This window comes from Manis pentadactyla, chromosome 11 (genome assembly GCF_030020395.1).
Source record: "Manis pentadactyla isolate mManPen7 chromosome 11, mManPen7.hap1, whole genome shotgun sequence".
Taxonomy (NCBI): Eukaryota; Metazoa; Chordata; class Mammalia; order Pholidota; family Manidae; genus Manis; species Manis pentadactyla.
The window spans coordinates 119,966,554-119,987,428 of NC_080029.1; the positions used below are offsets into that span (position 1 = coordinate 119,966,554).

Genomic DNA, 20,875 nt, shown 5'->3' on the forward strand with positions numbered 1-20,875 from the left:
TTGTTTTGTGAAGAAAGGTCATAAATTTAGAATATTGTATTATTTATATGAAATTATAGAAAAATGTCTCTTTAGCTATATATGCATATAACTGTCTAGAATGTTCACCAAAGTATAGGAGTCACTAATTGTGTGTAGTCAAGTTTTGGATAAGTCAAGTTTGTCTTTTCTAGTAAGGATGAATAGTTTTTGTAATGAAGTATTGTTGATATACAAACATATTGGTTTCAGATATACAACATGGTGGTTCAGCAGCTACCCTTATTAATAAATGTTCACCCCCTGTAGTACCATCCTCACCATAGAAAGATGGTACAGAATCATTAACTGTATTCTCCATGCTGTACTACCATCCCTATGACCAACTTATGATTGAGAATATTTGTGCCTGTATCCCCCTCAATCCCCCTCACCCTACCCACCCCAACCCCTCCCCTGTGGTAACCACTAGTCATTTCTCAGTGTCTGTGAGTCTGCTGCTGTTTTGTTCATTCAGTTTTGCTTTCCTTTTATATTCCACAAATAAGTGAAGTCGTATGGTATTTGTCTTCTCTACCTGGCTTATATCATGGAGCATAATACCCTCTAGATCCGTCCATTGTTGTTGGAACTGTCAGTATTTCTCTTTTAATAGCTACTTTAGCCATTCAGGTAAAGTCGTAGATGTGGAATTTCTGGGTTGAATAATGGTATTACTGTTTCTAGTTTTTTGAGGAACCTCCATACTTCTTTCCACAGTGGCTACACCAATTTGCATTCCCACCAACAGTGTAGGAGGGTTCCCATTTCTCCACATCTTTGCCAACACTTCTTATTTCTTGTGTTTTGGAGAGTGGCCTTTCTTAATGGTGTGAGGTGATATTTCATTGTGGTTTTGATTTGCATTTCCCTGATTATTGATGTGAGAATCTTCTCATGTGCCTGTGGGCCATTTGTATTACCTTTGGAGAAATGTCTTTTCAGGCCCTCCACCCATTTTTTTAGTTCGACAATTTGTCTTTTTGGTGTTGAGGCATATGAGTTCTTTATATGTTTTGGATATTAAACCCTTAGCAGATAAATCATTTATGAAAATATTATCCCATACCATAGGTTGCCCTTTTGTTCTGCTGATGGTATCCTTTGCTGCACAGAAGCTTTTTAGTTTGAAGGAGTCCCACTTGCTCTATTTAGATTTTGTTCCCTTGCCTGAGGAGATAATGTCCAGGAAAAAATTTTTCAAGCTTATATTCAAGAGATTTTTGCCCATGTTTTCTTCTAAGTTTTATGGTTTCATGTCTTACATTCATGTCTTTGATCCATTTCAAATTTACTTTTGTATATGGAGTTGAGGATGAATACTTTTATAAAAATAGGGTGTTTAGGTCGGTTTAAAGATGGTGGCGTAAGAGGTGAGACAGAGAACTCCTCCCAAAACCACATATAATAAGAAAATATAGTTAATACAACTAATCCTAAAACAGCAACAGGAAAGATGGCTGTGCCAGACTGCATACATCTGGAGAACATACCAGACCTCATGAAACAGGGTAACATTCCAAAGCCTTGATCTGGCGGGACCCAAGCCATTCCGCTGCCCCAGCTCACCAGCGAGAGGAAGAGAAACGGAGCAAAGAGGGGGCAGAAGCCTAGGTCTGATGAACACCCAGCCCTGGAGATTTCCTTTGGGAGCACGAACCTACATTACATGGTGCTCTGGAGATGAGTGGGGTTGGAAAGCTAAGACAGGCGGAATACCTGGTGAGACTGAGATTCCAGCCATTTGTGGAAAAGAGGGATCCACATCTGGCTGCTCTGTAACAAAAGAAAGATGGACAGTCTGAGAAACTTCCAAACAGCGAGAGGACTGCTAAAGGGGCAAGGGTTACACAGAACTTGCTGCTCAGAGGAAAGGATAGGTGGACAATATTGTCTGGGTGTACTCTGCCCAGCAGGTTGGGAACTTTCAGGAGCTCTGGGCGCTCCATCCCCCTGGCTGCTTGCTCAGCTCCAAGGCCCCCCACAGTGATATGTACCCTGCTGCACCTTCCTCCTGGCCTGCCAGCACCAGCTTGCAAACCAGCAGTCCTGCCCTGGTGTCGGACCAGCCACAAGGAGGCCCTTCCTATGGCACCTACAAATGCAAAGTGCAGAGACTTAGACCTCTGTGCTCGGCTCACTGGTTCTGACAGTGGAGACAGGTACTGCAGCTGGGAAGCAGGAAACAGCTCTTTCCTCCCCCCAGGCACCTGTGCCGCTCCCCTGCAAAAGCCCAACATCACTCCAGGGGCTGAGCAGCTCCAGAGACTAGAGCTTCTGGGCACTAGAGGGACGTCAAAGAAACCTGGTTCAAACCAAAATCCCACAAACACCAGGAAAAGGGCTAAGTGAAACTGAAACCATCAATCCATTCGAAAGAGAGTTCAAAATAAAAATCATAAACATGCTCATGGAGGTGCAGAAAAATATTCAAGAATTCAGGAATGAATTTAGGACAGAGATTCAATCATTAAGAAATCTCATATCAGAAATGGAACATACAGTGGAAGAAAATTAGATGTAGTGGAAGAGACAATAAATGGAATAGAAACTAGAGAAGAAGAATACAAAGAAACTGTGGCACAGAGAGAAAAAAGGATCTCTAGGAATGAAGGAATAGTGAGAACTGTGTGACCAATCCAAACAGAACAATATTCACATTATAGTGGTACCAGAAGGAGAAGAGAGAGAGAAAAACGGATAGAGAGTGTCTTTGAGGAAGTAGTTGCTGAAAACTATGCCATCTGGGAAGGAAATAGTCTCTCAGGCCATGGAGGGGCACAGATCTCCCAACACAACAGACCCAAGGAAGACAACACCAAGACACACAATAATTAAAATGGCAAAGATCAAAGATGAGGACAGACGTTTAAAAGCAGCCACAGAGAGAAAAATGATGACATACAAAGAAAAACCCATCAGACTTCTCAACAGAAACCTTACAGGCCAAAAGGGAGTGGCATGATATATTTAATTCAGTGAAACAGAAGGGCCTCGAAACAAGAATACCCTATCCAGCAAGATTATCATTTAAATTTGAAGGAGGGATTAAACAATTACCAGAGAAGCAAAAGCTGAGAGAATTTACCTCCCCAAAACCACCTCTACAGTGTATTTTAGAGGGACTGCTATAGATGGAAGTGTTCCTAAGGCTAAATAGCTGTCACCAGAGCAAATAAAACCACAGTGAAGGAAGTAGAACAATTAATTACTAAGCAGATGCACAATCAAATCAACTACCCCAAAGTCAGTCAAGGGATAGACCAAGTAAGTGTACAGAATATTATACCTAAAATATAAAGAATGGAGGAGGAAGAAGAAGAAGAAGGGAAAAAAAGAACCTTTAGGTTGTGTTTGTACTAGCATACTAAGTGAATTAAATTAGACTGTTAGAGAGTGAGGGAATTACCCTTGAAACTCTGGTAACCACGAATTTAAACCCTGCAATGGCAATAAGTACATACTATCAATAATCACCCTAAATGTAAATGGTCTGAATGCACCAATCAAAAGACATAGAATCACTGAATGGATAAAAAACAAGACCCATTGAAATGCTGTGTACAAGAGACTCACTTCAAACACAAAGACCTACACAGACTAAAAGTGGAGGGATGGAAAAAGATAATTCATGCAACTAAAAGGGAGAAAAAAGCAGGAGTTGCACTACTTGTATCAGATAAAATACACTTCAAAAGAAAGTTACTGAAAAAGAGAGATGCACCCCTATGTTTATCGCAGCACTATTTATAATAGCCAAGAAATGGAAGCAACCTAAGTGTCCATCAGTAGATGAATGGATAAAGAAGATGTGGTACATATACACAATGGAATATTATTCAGCTATAAGTAGAAAACAAATCCTACCATTTGCAGCAACATGGATGGAGCTAGAGGGTATTATGCTCAGTGAAATAAGCCAGGCAGAGAAAGACAAGTACCAAATGATTTCACTCATCTGTGGAGTATAAGAACAAAGGAAAAACTGAAGAAACAAAACAGCAGCAGAATCACAGAACCCAAGAAAGGACTAACAGTTACCAAAGGGAAAGGGACTGGGGAGGATGGGTGGGAAGGGAGGGAGTGACTCGGGGGGAGAAGAAAGGGGGCCTTACAATTAGCATGTATAATGTGAGAGGGGGCACGGGGAGGGCTGTGCAACACAGAGAAGATAAGTAGTGATTTTACAGCATTTTACTATGCTGATGGACAGTTACTAATGAGGTATGTTGGGGAGGACTTGGTAAAGGGAGGAGTCTAGTAAACATAATGTTCCTCATGTAATTGTAGATTAATGATACCAAAATAAAAAAAAAAGAAAGAAACTCACAAAGAGACAAAGAAGGAATTACATAATGATAAAAGGGTCAGTCCAACAAGAGGATATAACTATTATAAATACCTGTGCACCTAACACAGGATCTCCTACATATGGAAACAAATACTAACAGAATTTAAGGGGGAAATAGAATGCAGTGCATTCATTCTAGGGGACTTCAACACACCACTCACTCTGAAGGATAGATCAACCAGACAAGTAGAGAGACAGAGGCACTGAACAACCTGTTAGAACGGACCTAACAGACTTCTGCAGAACATTCCATCAAAATGCAGCAGGACACACATTCTTCTCAAGTGCACATGGAATATATTCAAGAATAGATCATACATTAGGCCACAAAAAGAACCTCAGTAAATTCAAAAAGATTGAAATTGTACCCACCAGCTTCTCAGATTACAAAGGTGTGAAACTAGAAATAAATTACAGAAAGGAAACCAAAAAGCCCACAAACACACGGAGGCTTAATACCATGCTCCTAAATAATCAGTAGATCAATGACCAAATTAAAACAGATCAAGCAATATATGGAGACAAATGACAACCATAATTCAACACTGCAATATCTGTGGGATGCAGCGAAGGCCATGCTAAGAGGGGAATATATTGCAATACAGGCCTACCTCAGGAAAGAAGAACAACTCCAAATGAACAGTCTTAATGCACAATTAATGAAACTATAAAAGGAAGAACAAATGAGGCCCAAAGTCAGTAGAAGGAGGGACATAATAAAGATTAAAGTGGAAATACATAAAATTGAGAAGAATAAAACAATAGAATCAGTGAAAGCAGGAGCTGGTTTGAGAAAATAAACAAAATAGATAAACTCCTACCTAGACTTATCAAGAAAAAAAGAGTCTACACACATAAACAGAATCAGAAATGAGAAAGGAAAAATCACCACGGACACCACAGAAATACAAAGAATCATGAGAGAATACTATGGAAAATTATATGGTAGCAAACTGGGTAAACTACAAGAAATGGACAACTTTCTAGAAAAATACAACCTTCCAAGGCTGACCCAGGAAGAAACAGAAAATCTGAATAGACCAATTACCAGCAAGGACATTGAATTGGTAATCAAAAAAGTACCTAAGAGCAAAACCCCTGGACCAGATGGTTTCACTGCTGAATTTGATCAAACATTTAGTGAAGACCTAATACCCATCCTCCTTAAAGTTTTCCAAAAAGTAGAAAAGGAGGGAACACTCCCAAACTCATTCTACAAGGCCAGCCAGCATCACTCCAATACCAAAACCAGGCAAAGACACCACACAAAAAGAAAATTACAGTCCCCTATCCCTGATGAAGATAGATGCAAAAATACTCAACAAAATATTAGCAAACTGAATTCAAAAATACATCAAAATGATCATCCATCATGATCAAGTGGGATTCATCCCAGGGATGCAACAGTGGTACAACATTCGAAAATCCATATACATCATCCATCACATCAACAAAAAGAAGGACAAAAACCACATGATCATCTCCATAGATGCTGAAAAAGCTTTTGACAAAACCGAACAAGCATTCATGATAAAAACTCTCAACAAAATGGGTATAGAGGACAAGTACCTCAACATAATAAAGGCCATATATGACAAACCCACAGCCAACATTATACTTAACAGTGAGAAACTGAAAGCTTTTCCTTTAAGATCAGAAACAAGGCAAGGGTGCCCACTCTCCCCACTTTCATTCAACATAGTTCTAGAGATCGTAGTCACGGCAATCAGATTAAACAAAGAAACAAAAGGCATCCAGACTGGTAAAGAACAAGTTAAACCGTCTCTGTGTGCAGATGACATGATATTGTACATAAAAAACCCTAAAGAATCCCCCCTAAAACTACTAGATCTAATATCTGAATTCAGCAAAGTTGCAGGATACAAAATTAATACACAGAAATCTGTTGCTTTCCTATACACTAATGATGAACTATCAGAAAGAGAAATCAGGAAAACAATTCCATTCACAATTGCATCAAACAGAATAAAATACCTAGGAATAAACCTAACCAAGGTAGTGCAAGACTTATACTCTGAAAACTACAAGGCACTCATGAGAGAAATTAAAGAAGAAACTAATAAATGGAAACACAACCCGTGCTCATGGATAGGAAGAATTAATATTGTCAAAATGGCCATCCTGCATAAAACAATGTACAGATTCAATGGAATCCCTATCAAAATACCAACCGCATTCTTCAACGAAGTGAAACAAATAGTTCTAAAATTCATATGGAACCACAAAAGACCCCGAATAGCCAAAGCTATCCTGAGAAAGAAGAGTAAAGTAGGGGGGATCTCACTTCCCAACTTCAAGCTCTACTACAAAGCCACAGTAATCAAGACAATTTGGTACTGGCACAAGAACAGACCCACAGACAAGTGGAACAGAATAGAGAGTCCAGATATTAACCTAAACATACATGGTCAATTAATATACTGTAAAGGAGCCATGGATATATAATGGGGAAATGACAGCCTCTTCAACAAATGCTCTTGGCAAAACGGGACAGCTACATGCAAAAGAATGAAACCGGATTATTGTCTAACCTGATACACAAAATTAAACTCAAAATGGATCAAAGACCTGAATGTATGTCATGAAACCATAAAACTCTTAGAAGACAGCATAGGCAAAAATCTCTTGGACATAAACATGAGCAACTATTTCCCGAAAGCATCTCCTCAGGCAAGAGAAACAAAATAAAAAGTGAACAAATGGGACTACATCAAGGTAAAAAGCTTCTGTACAGCAAAGGACACCATCAGCAGAACAAAAGGCATCCTGCAGTATGGGAGAACATATTTGTAATTGACATATCCTACAAGGGGTTAACATCCAAAATATATAGAGAACTCTCATGGCGTAATACCCAAAAAGCAAATGGGCAGATGATATGACCAGACACTTCTCCAAAAAAGAAATTCAGATGGCTATCAGGCACCTGAAAAATGCTCCATATCTCTAATTATCAGGGAAATGCTAATTAAAACCACAATGAGGTATCATCTCGCACCAGTTAGGATGGCCAACATCAAAAAGAGTAGAAACAACAAATGCTGGTGCAAATGTGGAGAAAGGGACACCCTCCTACACTTGTGGTGGGAATGTAAACTAGTTCAATCTTTGTTGAAAGCAATATGGACTTTCCTCAAAAAACTCAAAATAGAAATACCATTTTGATCCCGGAATTCCACTCCTTGGAATTTGCCCAAAGAAAACAACTTCTCATATTCAAAAAGACATGTGCACTCCTGTGTTTATCCCAGTACTATTTACAATACCCAGTACATGGAAGCTATCTAAGTGTCCATCAGTAGATGAACGCTTAAAGAAGATGTGGTACATATACACAATGGAATACTATTCAGCCATAAGAAAGAAACAAATCCTACTATTTTCTTGAGCATGGGTGGAGTCAGAGGGTATTATGCTCAGTGAAATAAGTTAGGCACAGAAAGACAAATACCAAATGATTTCCCTCATTTGTGGAGTATAACAACGAAGCAAAACTGAAGGAACAAAGTAGCAGCAGATTCACAGCCTCCCATGAAGGGACTAGTGGTTACCAAATGGGATGGTTTGGGGAGGGCTAATGGGGAGTGTGGTTGAAGGGGATTGTGGGGTATCATGATTGGTGCACATGGTGTGTGTGGAGTCACAGGGAAGACAGTGTAGCTGAGAGAAGACAAATACAGACTCTGGTATCTTACTACACTGATGTACAGTGACTGCAATGAGGTATGGGGGGGGGCCTCGATAATAAGGTTGAATGTGATAACCACACTGTTTTTCCTGTGAAACCTTCATAAAAGTGTATATCAATAATTCCTTAATAAAAAAATAATGTTTTTTTCCTATTTTTATAAATAGGTTTTCCTATTTATATTTTGTGTTATCTTCATTTGCTTTCTATCTACTTTTCAGTAAGACTTGGCATCTTAGGTTTTCTTTTCATATATACAATTTGTAGGAAAACATTTAATGTTCTGCTCTGTACATGTTTACTAGCTGAATCATTAGGGACAACTTTAACTTTATATGAGTTCCCTTTTTGTAATTCTTTGACATTTTGATTTATAATTTGATCATTTCATTGAAACAGACTGTAGTCAGAGTATTTATAAAAAGATGCATTATTAGTGTCCGGAAAGTGATGTAATTTTTTTCTCATTTGAATGATTTTTCTGGAGATACAGTAAGTGCTTTGACACAAAGCCCAAAGAAGACCTTCATTAAAAATACTGGAAATCTTCCATGGATATTGATTATTTTTTAGCTTGAGATCCTTTTTGTATGTAAAGAAAGAGGTATGTAAAGAAAGAGTGACTATTGAAACCTAGCCTCTCCAAGCTAAAAACTAATTGACCATATTCTGCATTACTGTTTTTGCTGATTTTATCAAAGCTTTTATATCTATTGCTTTTCCCTTTAGAATATTAAGATATTTTTAGGAGGCCAGGGACCATGTCTTTTCTGGATGAATGGGAAAGATTATTGTAAGTATTTAGGCACTGTCTTCTGTGAAGAAGTTTGCAGCAGCACTTGAAACTGTAGATAGTACTTAGCGTACGATGCTCGTGCTATCTTAGTGAACTACTTCTGTATTAAGATACATATTTTATGAAAACAATATAATTTGATGTGAAAACATTTCAAGATATACTTTGTCTCCTACCTCCCCTTCCCTAGTAAATTAAACATTTCAAAAGAATATTCAGAAAGCAAGTCTATTTTGTGGAATGAGATATGTGTAATTCATTTTTTTAAATGATTTGTGGTTTAAAGTATATGTTTTGTTGGTCGTCATTAATTATTTAAGCTGGTATAACTAAAATTATTGGTAATAATTCATTTGTATAAAGTAGAGCCTCAACCTTTAAAATACCATTACTCTTCATAAGGTATCCCTAGAGAGTACAACTTCTCAACCTTAAGTTTTGGTTGTTAAAATACTGATAGCTTAACTTACCTGGAGAAAAACAAAGTGAAAATATCAACATAGCAACAAAAACCAGATCTGCTCTCATACACATGTATTTCTATTTTGCTACAGTTTTTAGCCATACAACTAATTTCTTCAAAAAAGGATATGATCTTGGTTCATGTTAATTTAGTTTATTGCTTTTCCCTATAGAGAATCAGGGTTTTGGAGAGCTCTATCAACGTGCTATTGCTGGGCTTTCATCCTTTCTGTTTAAATAATGCAGGTACTTTGATGGAAACCTGGAGAAGCTCTTTGCTGAATGTCATGTAATTAATCCAAGTAAAAAGTCTCGAACACGCCAGATGAATACAAGGTCATCAGCACAGGATATGCCTTGTCAGATCTGCTACTTGAACTACCCTAACTCGGTGAGTATCTGGTAATTTAAGGCTGGCACTGACTTATTTCAGAGGGTAAATGAACTTTCGCTTTTTAAACGAAGGAAGATCTGGGAGTCTGGGGCTATAGTAAAGCAGTAACCTATCAATATATTAAGAAAGAATGAGGGCTTGTTCTCTGTCCCTACTCCCTGTTTGCTTTTTAAAGTAGCAACTTGTTCGCAAGTTGTCATTACACAGCTGATTACAAGTTTATTTTACCACCGTGGGAAAATTGTGTAATATGTAGGCAGTGAGTAGAACTGTTTTTCATATTAATTACAACAGATTTAAATTAAGCTTTTTAAATAAATGCTTGAAATGCTTTAAAAATGTTTGAAGTACTATTTCACTTGTAGGTTCCTTTATAAAAAATGTCACTTACACAGATCCATCCTAGTGTAGCAAGTGGTGACAAAAGTTGGAGCAGAGACTGGGACCAATTAATTTTGTTTTTCTTAAGTATCCCTGTTAAAACCTATTGAATTTAAATAATTTGCTTTTGGCGTGTTTAGTGAAGAAATTTTAGGCTAAATAAACAATCTGTATGATGGCCTTACTTCATATTAAGAAAGGAGGAAATTTACCTTAGGAAAATTACATTTATGACATAAATGTAGTTACTTGAAATTCACCTGTAAATAACATTCAACCGTAATTATAACAATAGTGTTCATATTCTCTGCATTAATAGTCAAGCAGTTCTTTCTGATAATTACTATATACCAGGACTTTGTCAACAGTATTACATATTTTAACATGTTGAAGATTTTACATTGTGTATCTCTACATAATGTAGTTTTATATGTATATCTCTTAAGAGCCATTTGAAGATAACTGATTTTAATTTGTTCACATGTACAAGTGCTTAGAAAAGAGGTTTTAAAAGAAAGTTAATGTTCATTAGAGAAATAGAAAAATCAGGACTTAAAATAATTTAGTAAGTAAAGTGCTGAATTGAATTTTCAAATTCTCAAGTTTCATCATAGCTCTAACACTTGCTATTTGACTTCAGGTAGTAAATCATTTAAACTCACTGGGTCTCAGCTTTTTTTAAAAAAAATTTTTATTAAGATATTAATGATATACACTCTTATGAAGGTTTCACTGAAAAAACAATGTGGTTACTACATTTACCCATATTATCCAGTCCCCTCCCGTACCCCAATGTAGTCACTGTCCATCAGTGTAGCAAGATGCCACAGATTCACTGTTTTCTGGGTCTCAGCTTTTTTTTTATCTTTCAGCAGTTTAATAAGATATTTCAAATCTCTACCAGCCTGACAATTATATCATTTTTCTCTCTTAAATCACAGTCCAAACTGGAGTGTTTTTTTAAAAATCAGCACTGCTGTTAAAAATACATTAAATTCATGTTTTGATCATTTTATTATCTTCAACAGATTCTCTTTCATAGTTGACATTTGCGTTTACAATTTATAAATGTTTCTGTGAGGCAATATTAAGACTCAAGTAATTTGTCCCAGAACTGCTTACAAATATTCCTTGTAACTTTCTCAATGCACTTAGTATTGTCTAAGAGTCTCAACAAATCAGAATTGAAAATCATAACTAGAGATTTTGCATTGTAAATTTCACTTGCACTGGTATCTGATGATGGAAAAACTACTACTATTCATTTCTTCAACACATCAGCCACTGTTCTAAGTGTTAGAAACAAAATGGAGAATAAAGACATAATGCCTTCCTCTGTTAACTTACAGTCTAGCTGGGCAGATAAGTAAAATGACATTCAGAAAGAATGGGAAGTGCTTTGATAGGCAAAATGCTGTGGGAATATGCTGGAAAGATACCTAACCTAGTTTTAGATCAGACTTCCCACAAAATTGACCTTTGAAATAATCTCTAAAGGTGTGGTAATTAGGCGAACCAGGAAAATGTAGCAATAGAGAAGCCAAAGGAAGAGAAAGCGCTTCCAGGAATGATAAACAATGCTAAAAGCTTCAGGGAAAAGAATTGAAAAGTGAATTTGGAATTAACAGTAAGTGTGCTGATGATCCTGGAAATTATTTTAAGTAGCGTGGTAAGATGGGAAACCACATTGCATTGGCTGAAGAGTCACTGACTTGAAGGTGAGAAAGGACATGGAGGCAATAAGTAAACAGATATACTCTTTTAAAGGAAGTTTGGCTATAGAAGTGACAGGACAAGAAAGCAAAACAAAACAGCATTGGTTAGAAAGTCAGAGTTATGGAAACTATGCCAAGTGTTATGAAAAATATAATCATGAGGAAGCTTAGGACTTCTTTTTTGATAGTTGTATAGACTAATAGAGAAGGATAATTTTAAGTTCTTAAGTTTACAAGTAAATGTGACCTGAGATTCTTCACTGAAGCTTTATTAATTGAATGTGTGATTGCTTTACTTACATCATGTAACTTCCATGTTTCGATTTGTACCACTCTCCTCAAACACTGATGCTCGCCTTTTTGTAATGTATATCTTCAGTACCATTATCATTTTAGACAGCAGCTTTATCTTTATACAGTGCCACATGAAAACAGGTTTTTAAATAAAGCTTCTGGTAGCTTGGTTCGGAGTTAGCTATCCTATCCTAGGTGGTTATCTTTAAAAACAATTGCCTGAGACTTTGGAGCACATTTTAAATTCATAGATTCCCCCCCCACCCCACCCTTGTGTGTGGCCAGTTCTTAACCCTGGCAACAGTTACTCACTTTATTACTATGTTTTGAATCAAAGCATAAGATCTAGTTGTCCTAACCCCTCACTCTACCAGGAACTAAAGCTTGAGCTATCATATCTCATTTTTATGAAGTAAATAAGATGTCTTAGGTAGATAAAGGCAAAGTGAATATTGTGAAGAGTAGTCTGTCCCCTACGTCTGAGGCACCTCTGAATCTCTGTACTCCTGGGGACACTGAAAACATCTGCTCTGAGTCCAACCTTATCTTCCTTTTTTAACCCATTCAGTTTTACAGATGAGAAAACTGAGCCCTTGATTACTTGGTCAGTTTTTATGAACAAAATGGCTTCAACTTTAGAGATTACATGGCAACTTCTGATGGAGGGAAGTTAATTCTTAATATGTTTTCTTCCTGACATTTGACATTAGTTACTATGTATGTAAAATGGTAAGAGATAAATGAAACCTTTAAAAGTGTTTTTTTTCCCAATTCTTTTTCTACAAGGTCATTACTTTTTTAAATTTTTATTTATTTATTTTAATTTTTTTGAAGAACATTATGTTTACTAGGCTCTCCCCTACCCCAAGTCCCCCCCACAAACCCCATTACAGTCACTGTCCATCAGCATAGTAAGATGTTGTAGAATCACTACTTGTCTTCTCTGTGTTGCACAGCCCTCCCCATTCCTCCCCCCCCCACATTATACATGCTAATCATAATACCGCCTTTCTTTTTCCCCGCCCTTATCCCTCCCTACCCTCCCATTCTCCCCAGTCTCTTTCCCTTTGGTAACTGTTAGTCCATTCTTGGGTTCTGTGATTCTGCTGCTGTTTTGTTCCTTCAGTTTTTCCTTTGTTCTTATACTCCACAGATGAGTGAAATCATTTGGTATTTGTTTTTCTCCACTTGGCTTATTTCACTGAGCATAATACCCTCTAGCTCCATCCATGTTGTTGCAAATGGTAGGATTTGTTTTCTTCTTATGGCTGAATAATATTCCATTGTGTGTATGTACCACATCTTCTTTATCCATTCACCTACTGATGGACGCTTAGGTTGCTTCCATTTCTTGGCTATTGTAAATAGTGCTGTGATAAACATAGGGGTGCATTGGTCTTTTTCAAACTTGAGTGCTGCGTTCTTAGGGTAAATTCCTAGAAGTGGAATTCCTGGGTCAAATGGTAAGTCTATTTTGAGCATTTTGAGGAACCTCCATATTGCTTTCCATAATGGTTGAATTAATTTACATTCCCACCAGCAGTGTAGGAGGGTTCCCCTTTCTCCGCATCCTCTCCAGCATTTGTTGTTCTTAGTTTTTCGATGCTGGCCATCCTTACTGGTGTGAGGTGATATCTCATTGTGGTTTTAATTTGCATTTCTCTGATAACTAGTGATGTGGAGCATCTTTTCATGTGTCTGTTGGCCATCTGAATTTCTTCTTTGGAGAACTGTCTGTTCAGCTCCTCTGCCCATATTTTAATTGGATTATTTGCTTTTTGTTTTTTGAGTTGTGTGAGCTCTTTGTATATTTTGGATGTCAAGCCTTTATCGAATCTGTCATTTATGAAAATATTCTCAAGGTCATTACTTTTTATTGTAGGTAATATTTCATATGTTTTTAGTGTATTCTTAGTCAGATTTAGTTATACTATACACAGGGATAAGTTTGATGACTACATAATCTGATCCCCTGAGTCAGGGAAAGGCCTACGGAGCTAAGTAGGAAAGCATAAGGGAGTAAGGGTACAACTATGTCAAAGGAGGAGGTGGGAAAGAGAAGTAAGACAGGACGATACTCACAAATTTATCTCATTTAATTTTGTCATCTCTTTAATTAGAAAAGTTATTGCAAGGAAGTCTCTAAAGAATAACAAGCTTTCTTTTTTTTTTTTTTTTTTTTTTTTTAATAATTATTTTTTATTGAAGGGTAGTTGACACACAGTATTACATTACATGAGTTTCAAGTGTACAACACAGTGGTAGAACATTTATATACATAATTCTAGGTTCCAGCTATCACCCTACCAGGCTGTTACAATATCTTGACTATATTCCTTATGCTATACATTACATCCCGGTTACTAATTTATTTTACCATTGGAAGTCTGTCCTTTTTTTTTTGTGAGGGCATCTCTCATATTTATTGATCAAATGGTTGTTAACGACAATAAAATTCTGTATAGGGGAGTCAATGCTCAATGCACAATCATTATTCCACCCCAAGCCTAATTTTTGTCAGTCTCCAATCTTCTGAGGCATAACAAACAAGTTTTTACATGTAGAACAAATTCTTACATAATGAATAAGTTACATAGTGAACAGTGCAAGGGCAGTCATCACAGAAACTTTCGGTTTTGCTCATGCATTATGAACTATAAACAGTCAGTTCAAATAATGAATACTCATTTGGTTTTTATACTTGATTTATATGTGGATACCACATTTCTCTCTTTATTATTATTATTTTTAATAAAATGCTGAAGTGGTAGGTAGATACAAGATAAAGGTAGAAAACATAGTTTAGTGTTGTAAGAGAGCATATGTAGATGATCAGGTGTGTGCCTGTAGACTATGTGTTAATCCAAGCTAGACGAGGGCAATAAAACATCCACGTATGCAGAAGATTTCTCTCAGAACGGGGGGGTGAGGTTCTAAGCCTCACCTCTGTTGATCCCCAATTTCTCACCTGATGGCCCCCCTGCGACTGTGCCTGTCTTAGGTTGTTCCTCCCTTGAGGAATCTTACCCGTCTCTGGCTAACCAGTCATCTTCCAGGGCCATACAGGGAAATGTGAAGTTGGTAAGTGAGAGAGAAGCCTTATTGTTTGAAAAAGTTAGCTTTTTACTTCTTTGCATATTTATGCCCTATGGCTTCTATGCCCAGCATTTGTCTTGAGGTATCTTTACCACTTGGAAGAATTATGATACTCGGTAAATTTGATATGAGGCACGAATTCTATTTAAGGGTTGTAATTAGGAAGGAAGAAGAAAAGCTATAGAAGTAGCAGGCGGAAGAAAACATGGGAAGATTGATTATTTCTTTGATATATCTTCTTGTAGAGTAACTTCAGCATGTATAGGTTTTAAGCTACTACTTAAATTGCACACACACATTAACATAATAGGAGTATAGTTACATAACCAAAGCATATCTGTAATTACCAGCCATCTGCAGTGAAACCAAGAAAACCAGTTAGGCACCTTAGGCATTTGTGAAAACTTATCTATGATATGGTGGATATTGTCCAACTGAACTTGAACAGTCTGAGAGAAATCAGACAAATTAAAACAACCCATTCCTGGGGACTGTTCACATGCCATATGTTCTTTTAACAGTAAATAGTTTGTAGTTGTAAGACTTTGGAGCGCTACAATTTGCACTTCTCCAAATTCTTGGTTGAGTTCCAACAGTATAGATCCAGTCAAATTTGTTGTTTTACTGTATGCACAGGCCAGCTTAGATATCTCCTTCCTCATTCCCATGGCAAGTCCAGGAACTGGTGGGATGACTGCATCTACAGCTGTAGCAGTGCGTGGATCTTTGTTGGGGTTTTTTGATGATCATCTTCTGGCATGAGTCTTCCAGAGAGTGCAGATGTTGGAAGTTCTTTTTCATATTGTATCTTAGTTCATTTTCGGGGTAGCCCAATTAGGCTTTGATCCTCTGTATAAACACAAACAGACCCTTTGCCTACACTTTTATATGCCCTTTATATCCTTGTGTAGAACTCGTTGGAGGTTACCACACAGGAACTGCCCTTTTTTTTTTTTTGCTATCACTAATCTACACTTACATGACGAATATTATGTTTACTAGGCTCTCCCCTATACCAGGTCTCCCCTATAAACCCCTTTACAGTCACTGTCCATCAGAATAGCAAAATGTTGTAGAATCACTACTTGCCTTCTCTGTGTTGTACAGCCCTCCCTTTTCTCCTACCCCCCCCATGCATGTTAATCTTAATACCCCCCTACTTCTCCCACCCTTATCCCTCCCTACCCACCCATCCTCCCCAGTCCCTTTCCCTTCGGTACCTGTTAGTCCATTCTTGAGTTCTGTGATTCTGCTGCTGTTTTGTTCCTTCAGTTTTTCCTTTGTTCTTATATTCCACAGATAAGTGAAATCATTTGGTATTTCTCTTTCTCCGCTTGGCTTGTTTCACTGAGCATAATACCCTCCAGCTCCATCCATGTTGCTGCAAATGATTGGATTTGCCCTTTTCTTATGGCTGAGTAGTATTCCATTGTGTATATGTACCACATCTTCTTTATCCATTCATCTATTGATGGACATTTAGGTTGCTTCCAATTCTTGGCTATTGTAAATAGTGCTGCAATAAACATAGGGGTGCATCTGTCTTTCTCAAACTTGATTGCTGCGTTCTTAGGGTAAATTCCTAGGAGTGCAATTCCTGGGTCAAATGGTAAGTCTGTTTTGAGCATTTTGATGTACCTCCATACTGCTTTCCACAATGGTTGAACTAACTTACATTCCCACCAGCAGTGTAGGAGGGTTCCCCTTTCTCCACAGCCTCGCCAACATTTGTTGTTGTTTGTCTTTTGGATGGCAGCCTTCCTTACTGGTGTGAGGTGATACCTCATTGTAGTTTTAATTTGCATTTCTCTGATAATTAGCGATGTGGAGCATCTTTTCATGTGTCTGTTGGCCATCTGTATTTCTTTTTTGGAGAACTGTCTGTTCAGTTCCTCTGCCCATTTTTTAATTGGGTTATTTGTTTTTTGTTTGTTGAGGCGTGAGAGCTCCTTATATATTCTGGACGTCAAGCCTTTATCGGATGTGTCATTTTCAAATATATTCTCCCATACTGTAGGGATCCTTCTTGTTCTATTGATGGTGTCTTTTGCTGTACAGAAGCTTTTCAGCTTAATATAGTCCCACTTACTCATTTTTGCTGTTGTTTCCCTTGCCCGGGGAGATATGTTGAAGAAGAGGTCACTCATGTTTATGTCTAAGAGGTTTTTGCCTATGTTTTCTTCCAAGAGTTTAATGGTTTCATGGCTTACATTCAGGTCTTTGATCCATTTTGAGTTTACTTTTGTATATGGGGTTAGACAATGGTCCAGTTTCATTCTCCTACATGTAGCTGTCCAGTTTTGCCAGCACCACCTGTTGAAGAGACTGTCATTTCGCCATTGTATGTCCATGGCTCCTTTATCAAATATTAATTGACCATATATGTCTGGGTTAATGTCTGGATTCTCTAGTCTGTTCCATTGGTCTGTGGCTCTGCTCTTGTGCCAGTACCAAATTGTCTTGATTACTATGGCTTTATAGTAGAGCTTGAAGTTGGGGAGTGAGATCCCCCCTACTTTATTCTTCTTTCTCAGGATTGCTTTGGCTATTCGGGGTCTTTGGTGTTTCCATATGAATTTTTGAATTATTTGTTCCAGTTCATTGAAGAATGTTGCTGGTAGTTTCATAGGGATTGCATCAAATCTGTATATTGCTTTGGGCAGGATGGCCATTTTGACGATATTAATTCTTCCTAGCCACGAGCATGGGATGAGTTTCCATCTGTTAGTGTCCCCTTTAATTTCTCTTAAGAGTGACTTGTAGTTTTCAGAGTATAAGTCTTTCACTTCTTTGGTTAGGTTTATTCCTAGGTATTTTATTTTTTTTGATGCAATTGTGAATGGAGTTGTTTTCCTGATTTCTCTTTCTGTTGGTTCATTGTTAGTATATAGGAAAGCCACAGATTTCTGTGTGTTGATTTTGTATCCTGCAACTTTGCTGTATTCCGATATCAGTTCTAGTAGTTTTGGGGTGGAGTCTTTAGGGTTTTTTATGTACAGTATCATGTCATCTGCAAATAGTGACAGTTTAACTTCTTCTTTACCAATCTGGATTCCTTGTATTTCTTTATTTTGTCTGATTGCTGTGGCTAGGACCTCCAGTACTATGTTAAATAACAGTGGAGAGAGTGGGCATCCCTGTCTAGTTCCCGATCTCAGCGGAAATGCTTTCAGCTTCTCGCTGTTCAATATAATGTTGGCTGTGGGTTTATCATAGATGGCCTTTATTATGTTGAGGTACTTGCCCTCTATTCCCATTTTGCTGAGAGTTTTTATCATGAATGGATGTTGAACTTTGTCAAATGCTTTTTCAGCATCTATGGAGATGATCATGTGGTTTTTGTCTTTCTTTTTGTTGATGTGGTGGATGATGTTGATGGACTTTCGAATGTTGTACCATCCTTGCATCCCTGGAATGAATCCCACTTGGTCATGGTGTATGATCCTTTTGATGTATTTTTGAATTCGGTTTGCTAATATTTTGTTGAGTATTTTTGCATCTACGTTCATCAGGGATATTGGTCTGTAGTTTTCTTTTTTGGTGGGGTCTTTGCCTGGTTTTGGTATTAGGGTGATGTTAGCTTCATAGAATGAGTTTGGGAGTATCCCCTCCTCCTCTATTTTTTGGAAAACTTTAAGGAGAATGGGTATTATGTCTTCCCTGTATGTCTGATAAAATTCCGAGGTAAATCCATCTGGCCCGGGGGTTTTGTTCTTTGGTAGTTTTTTTATTACCTCTTCAATTTCGTTGCTGGTAATTGGTCTGTTTAGATTTTCTGTTTCTTCCTGGGTCAATCTTGGAAGGTTATATTTTTCTAGGAAGTTGTCCATTTCTCCTAGGTTTCCCAGCTTGTTAGCATATAGGTTTTCATAGTATTCTCCAATAATTCTTTGCATTTCCGTGGGGTCCGTCGTGATTTTTCCTTTCTCGTTTCTGATACTGTTGATTTGTGTTGACTCTCTTTTCTTCTTAATAAGTCTGGCTAGAGGCTTATCTATTTTGTTTATTTTCTCGAAGAACCAGCTCTTGGTTTCATTGATTTTTGCTATTGTTTTATTCTTCTCAATTTTATTTATTTCTTCTGTGATCTTTATTATGTCCCTCCTTCTGCTGACCTTAGGACTCATCTGTTCTTCTTTTTCCAATTTCGATAATTGTGACATTAGACCATTCATTTGGGATTGCTCTTCCTTTTTTAAATATGCTTGGATTGCTATATACTTTCCTCTTAAGACTGCTTTTGCTGTGTCCCACAGAAGTTGGGGCTTAGTGTTGTTGTTGTCATTTGTTTCCATATATTGCTGGATCTCCATTTTGATTTGGTCATTGATCCATTGATTATTTAGGAGCGTGTTGTTAAGCCTCCATGTGTTTGTGAGCCTCTTTGCTTTCTTTGTACAGTTTATTTCTAGTTTTATGCCTTTGTGGTCTGAAAAGTTGGTTGGTAGGATTTCAATCTTTTGGAATTTTCTGAGGCTCTTTTTGTGGCCTAGTATGTGGTCTATTCTGGAGAATGTTCCATGTGCACTTGAGAAGAATGTATATCCTGCTGCTTTTGGATGTAGAGTTCTATAGATGTCTATTAGGTCCATCTGCTCTACTGTGTTGTTCAGTGCTTCCGTGTCCTTACTTATTTTCTGCCCCGTGGATCTATCCTTTGGGGTGAGTGGTGTGTTGAAGTCTCCTAGAATGAATGCATTGCAGTCTATATCCCCCTTTAGTTCTGTTAGTATTTGTTTCACATATGCTGGTGCTCCTGTGTTGGGTGTATATATATTTAGAATGGTTATATCCTCTTGTTTGACTGAGCCCTTTATCATTATGTAGTGTCCTTCTTTATCTCTTGTTACTTTCTTTGTTTTGAAGTCTATTTTGTCTGATATTAGTACTGCAACCCCTGCTTTCTTCTCACTGTTGTTTGCTTGAAATATGTTTTTCCATCCCTTGACTTTTAGTCTGTACATGTCTTTGGGTTTGAGGTGAGTTTCTTGTAAGCAGCATATAGATGGGTCTTGCTTTTTTATCCATTCTGTTACTCTGTGTCTTTTGATTGGTGCATTCAACCCATTAACATTTAGGGTGACTATTGAAAGATATGTACTTATTGCCATTGCAGGTTTTAAATTGGTGGTTACCAAAGGTTCAAGGTTAGCCTCTTTAGTATCTTACTGCCTAACTTAGCTCGCTTATTGAGCTCTTATATACACTGTCTGGAGATTCTTTTCTTCTCTCCCTTCTTGTTCCTCCTCCTCGATTCTTCATATGTTGGGTGTTTTGTGCTGTGCTCCTTCTAGGAGTGCTCCCATCTAGAGCAGTCCATGTAAGATGTTCTGTAGAGGTGGTTTGTGGAAAGCAAATTCCCTCAGCTTTTGTTTGTCTGGGAATTGTTTAATCCCACCGTCATATTTGAATGATAGTCGTGCTGGATACAGTATCCTTGGTTCAAGGCCCTTCTGTTTCATTGTATTAAATATATCATGCCATTCTCTTCTGGCCTGTAGGGTTTCTGTTGAGAAATCTGACATTAGCCTGATGGGTTTCCCTTTATAGGTGACCTTTTTCTCTCTAGCTGCCTTTAACACTCTTTCCTTGTCCTTGATCTTTGCCATTTTAATTATTATGTGTCTTGGTGTTGCCCTTCTTGGATCCTTTCTGTTGG

The 20,875-nt window shown here is 37.7% G+C and overlaps 1 protein-coding gene across 2 annotated transcripts in view; it reads left to right on the forward strand.

Moving 5' to 3' along the window:
* The window catches only part of ARIH1 (ariadne RBR E3 ubiquitin protein ligase 1), a 133,244-nt gene that overhangs the window by 67,401 nt on the left and 44,968 nt on the right, over positions 1 to 20,875 (forward strand). For both annotated transcript variants that reach the window (XR_008992666.1, XM_036907797.2), the window contains exon 3: positions 9,583 to 9,727. Coding sequence is in view for 1 of the 2 variants with exons in the window: in XM_036907797.2 (XP_036763692.2) it covers positions 9,583 to 9,727 (145 nt within the window). In the remaining variant the exon portion in view is untranslated. The remainder of the gene's footprint in view (positions 1 to 9,582; positions 9,728 to 20,875) is intronic.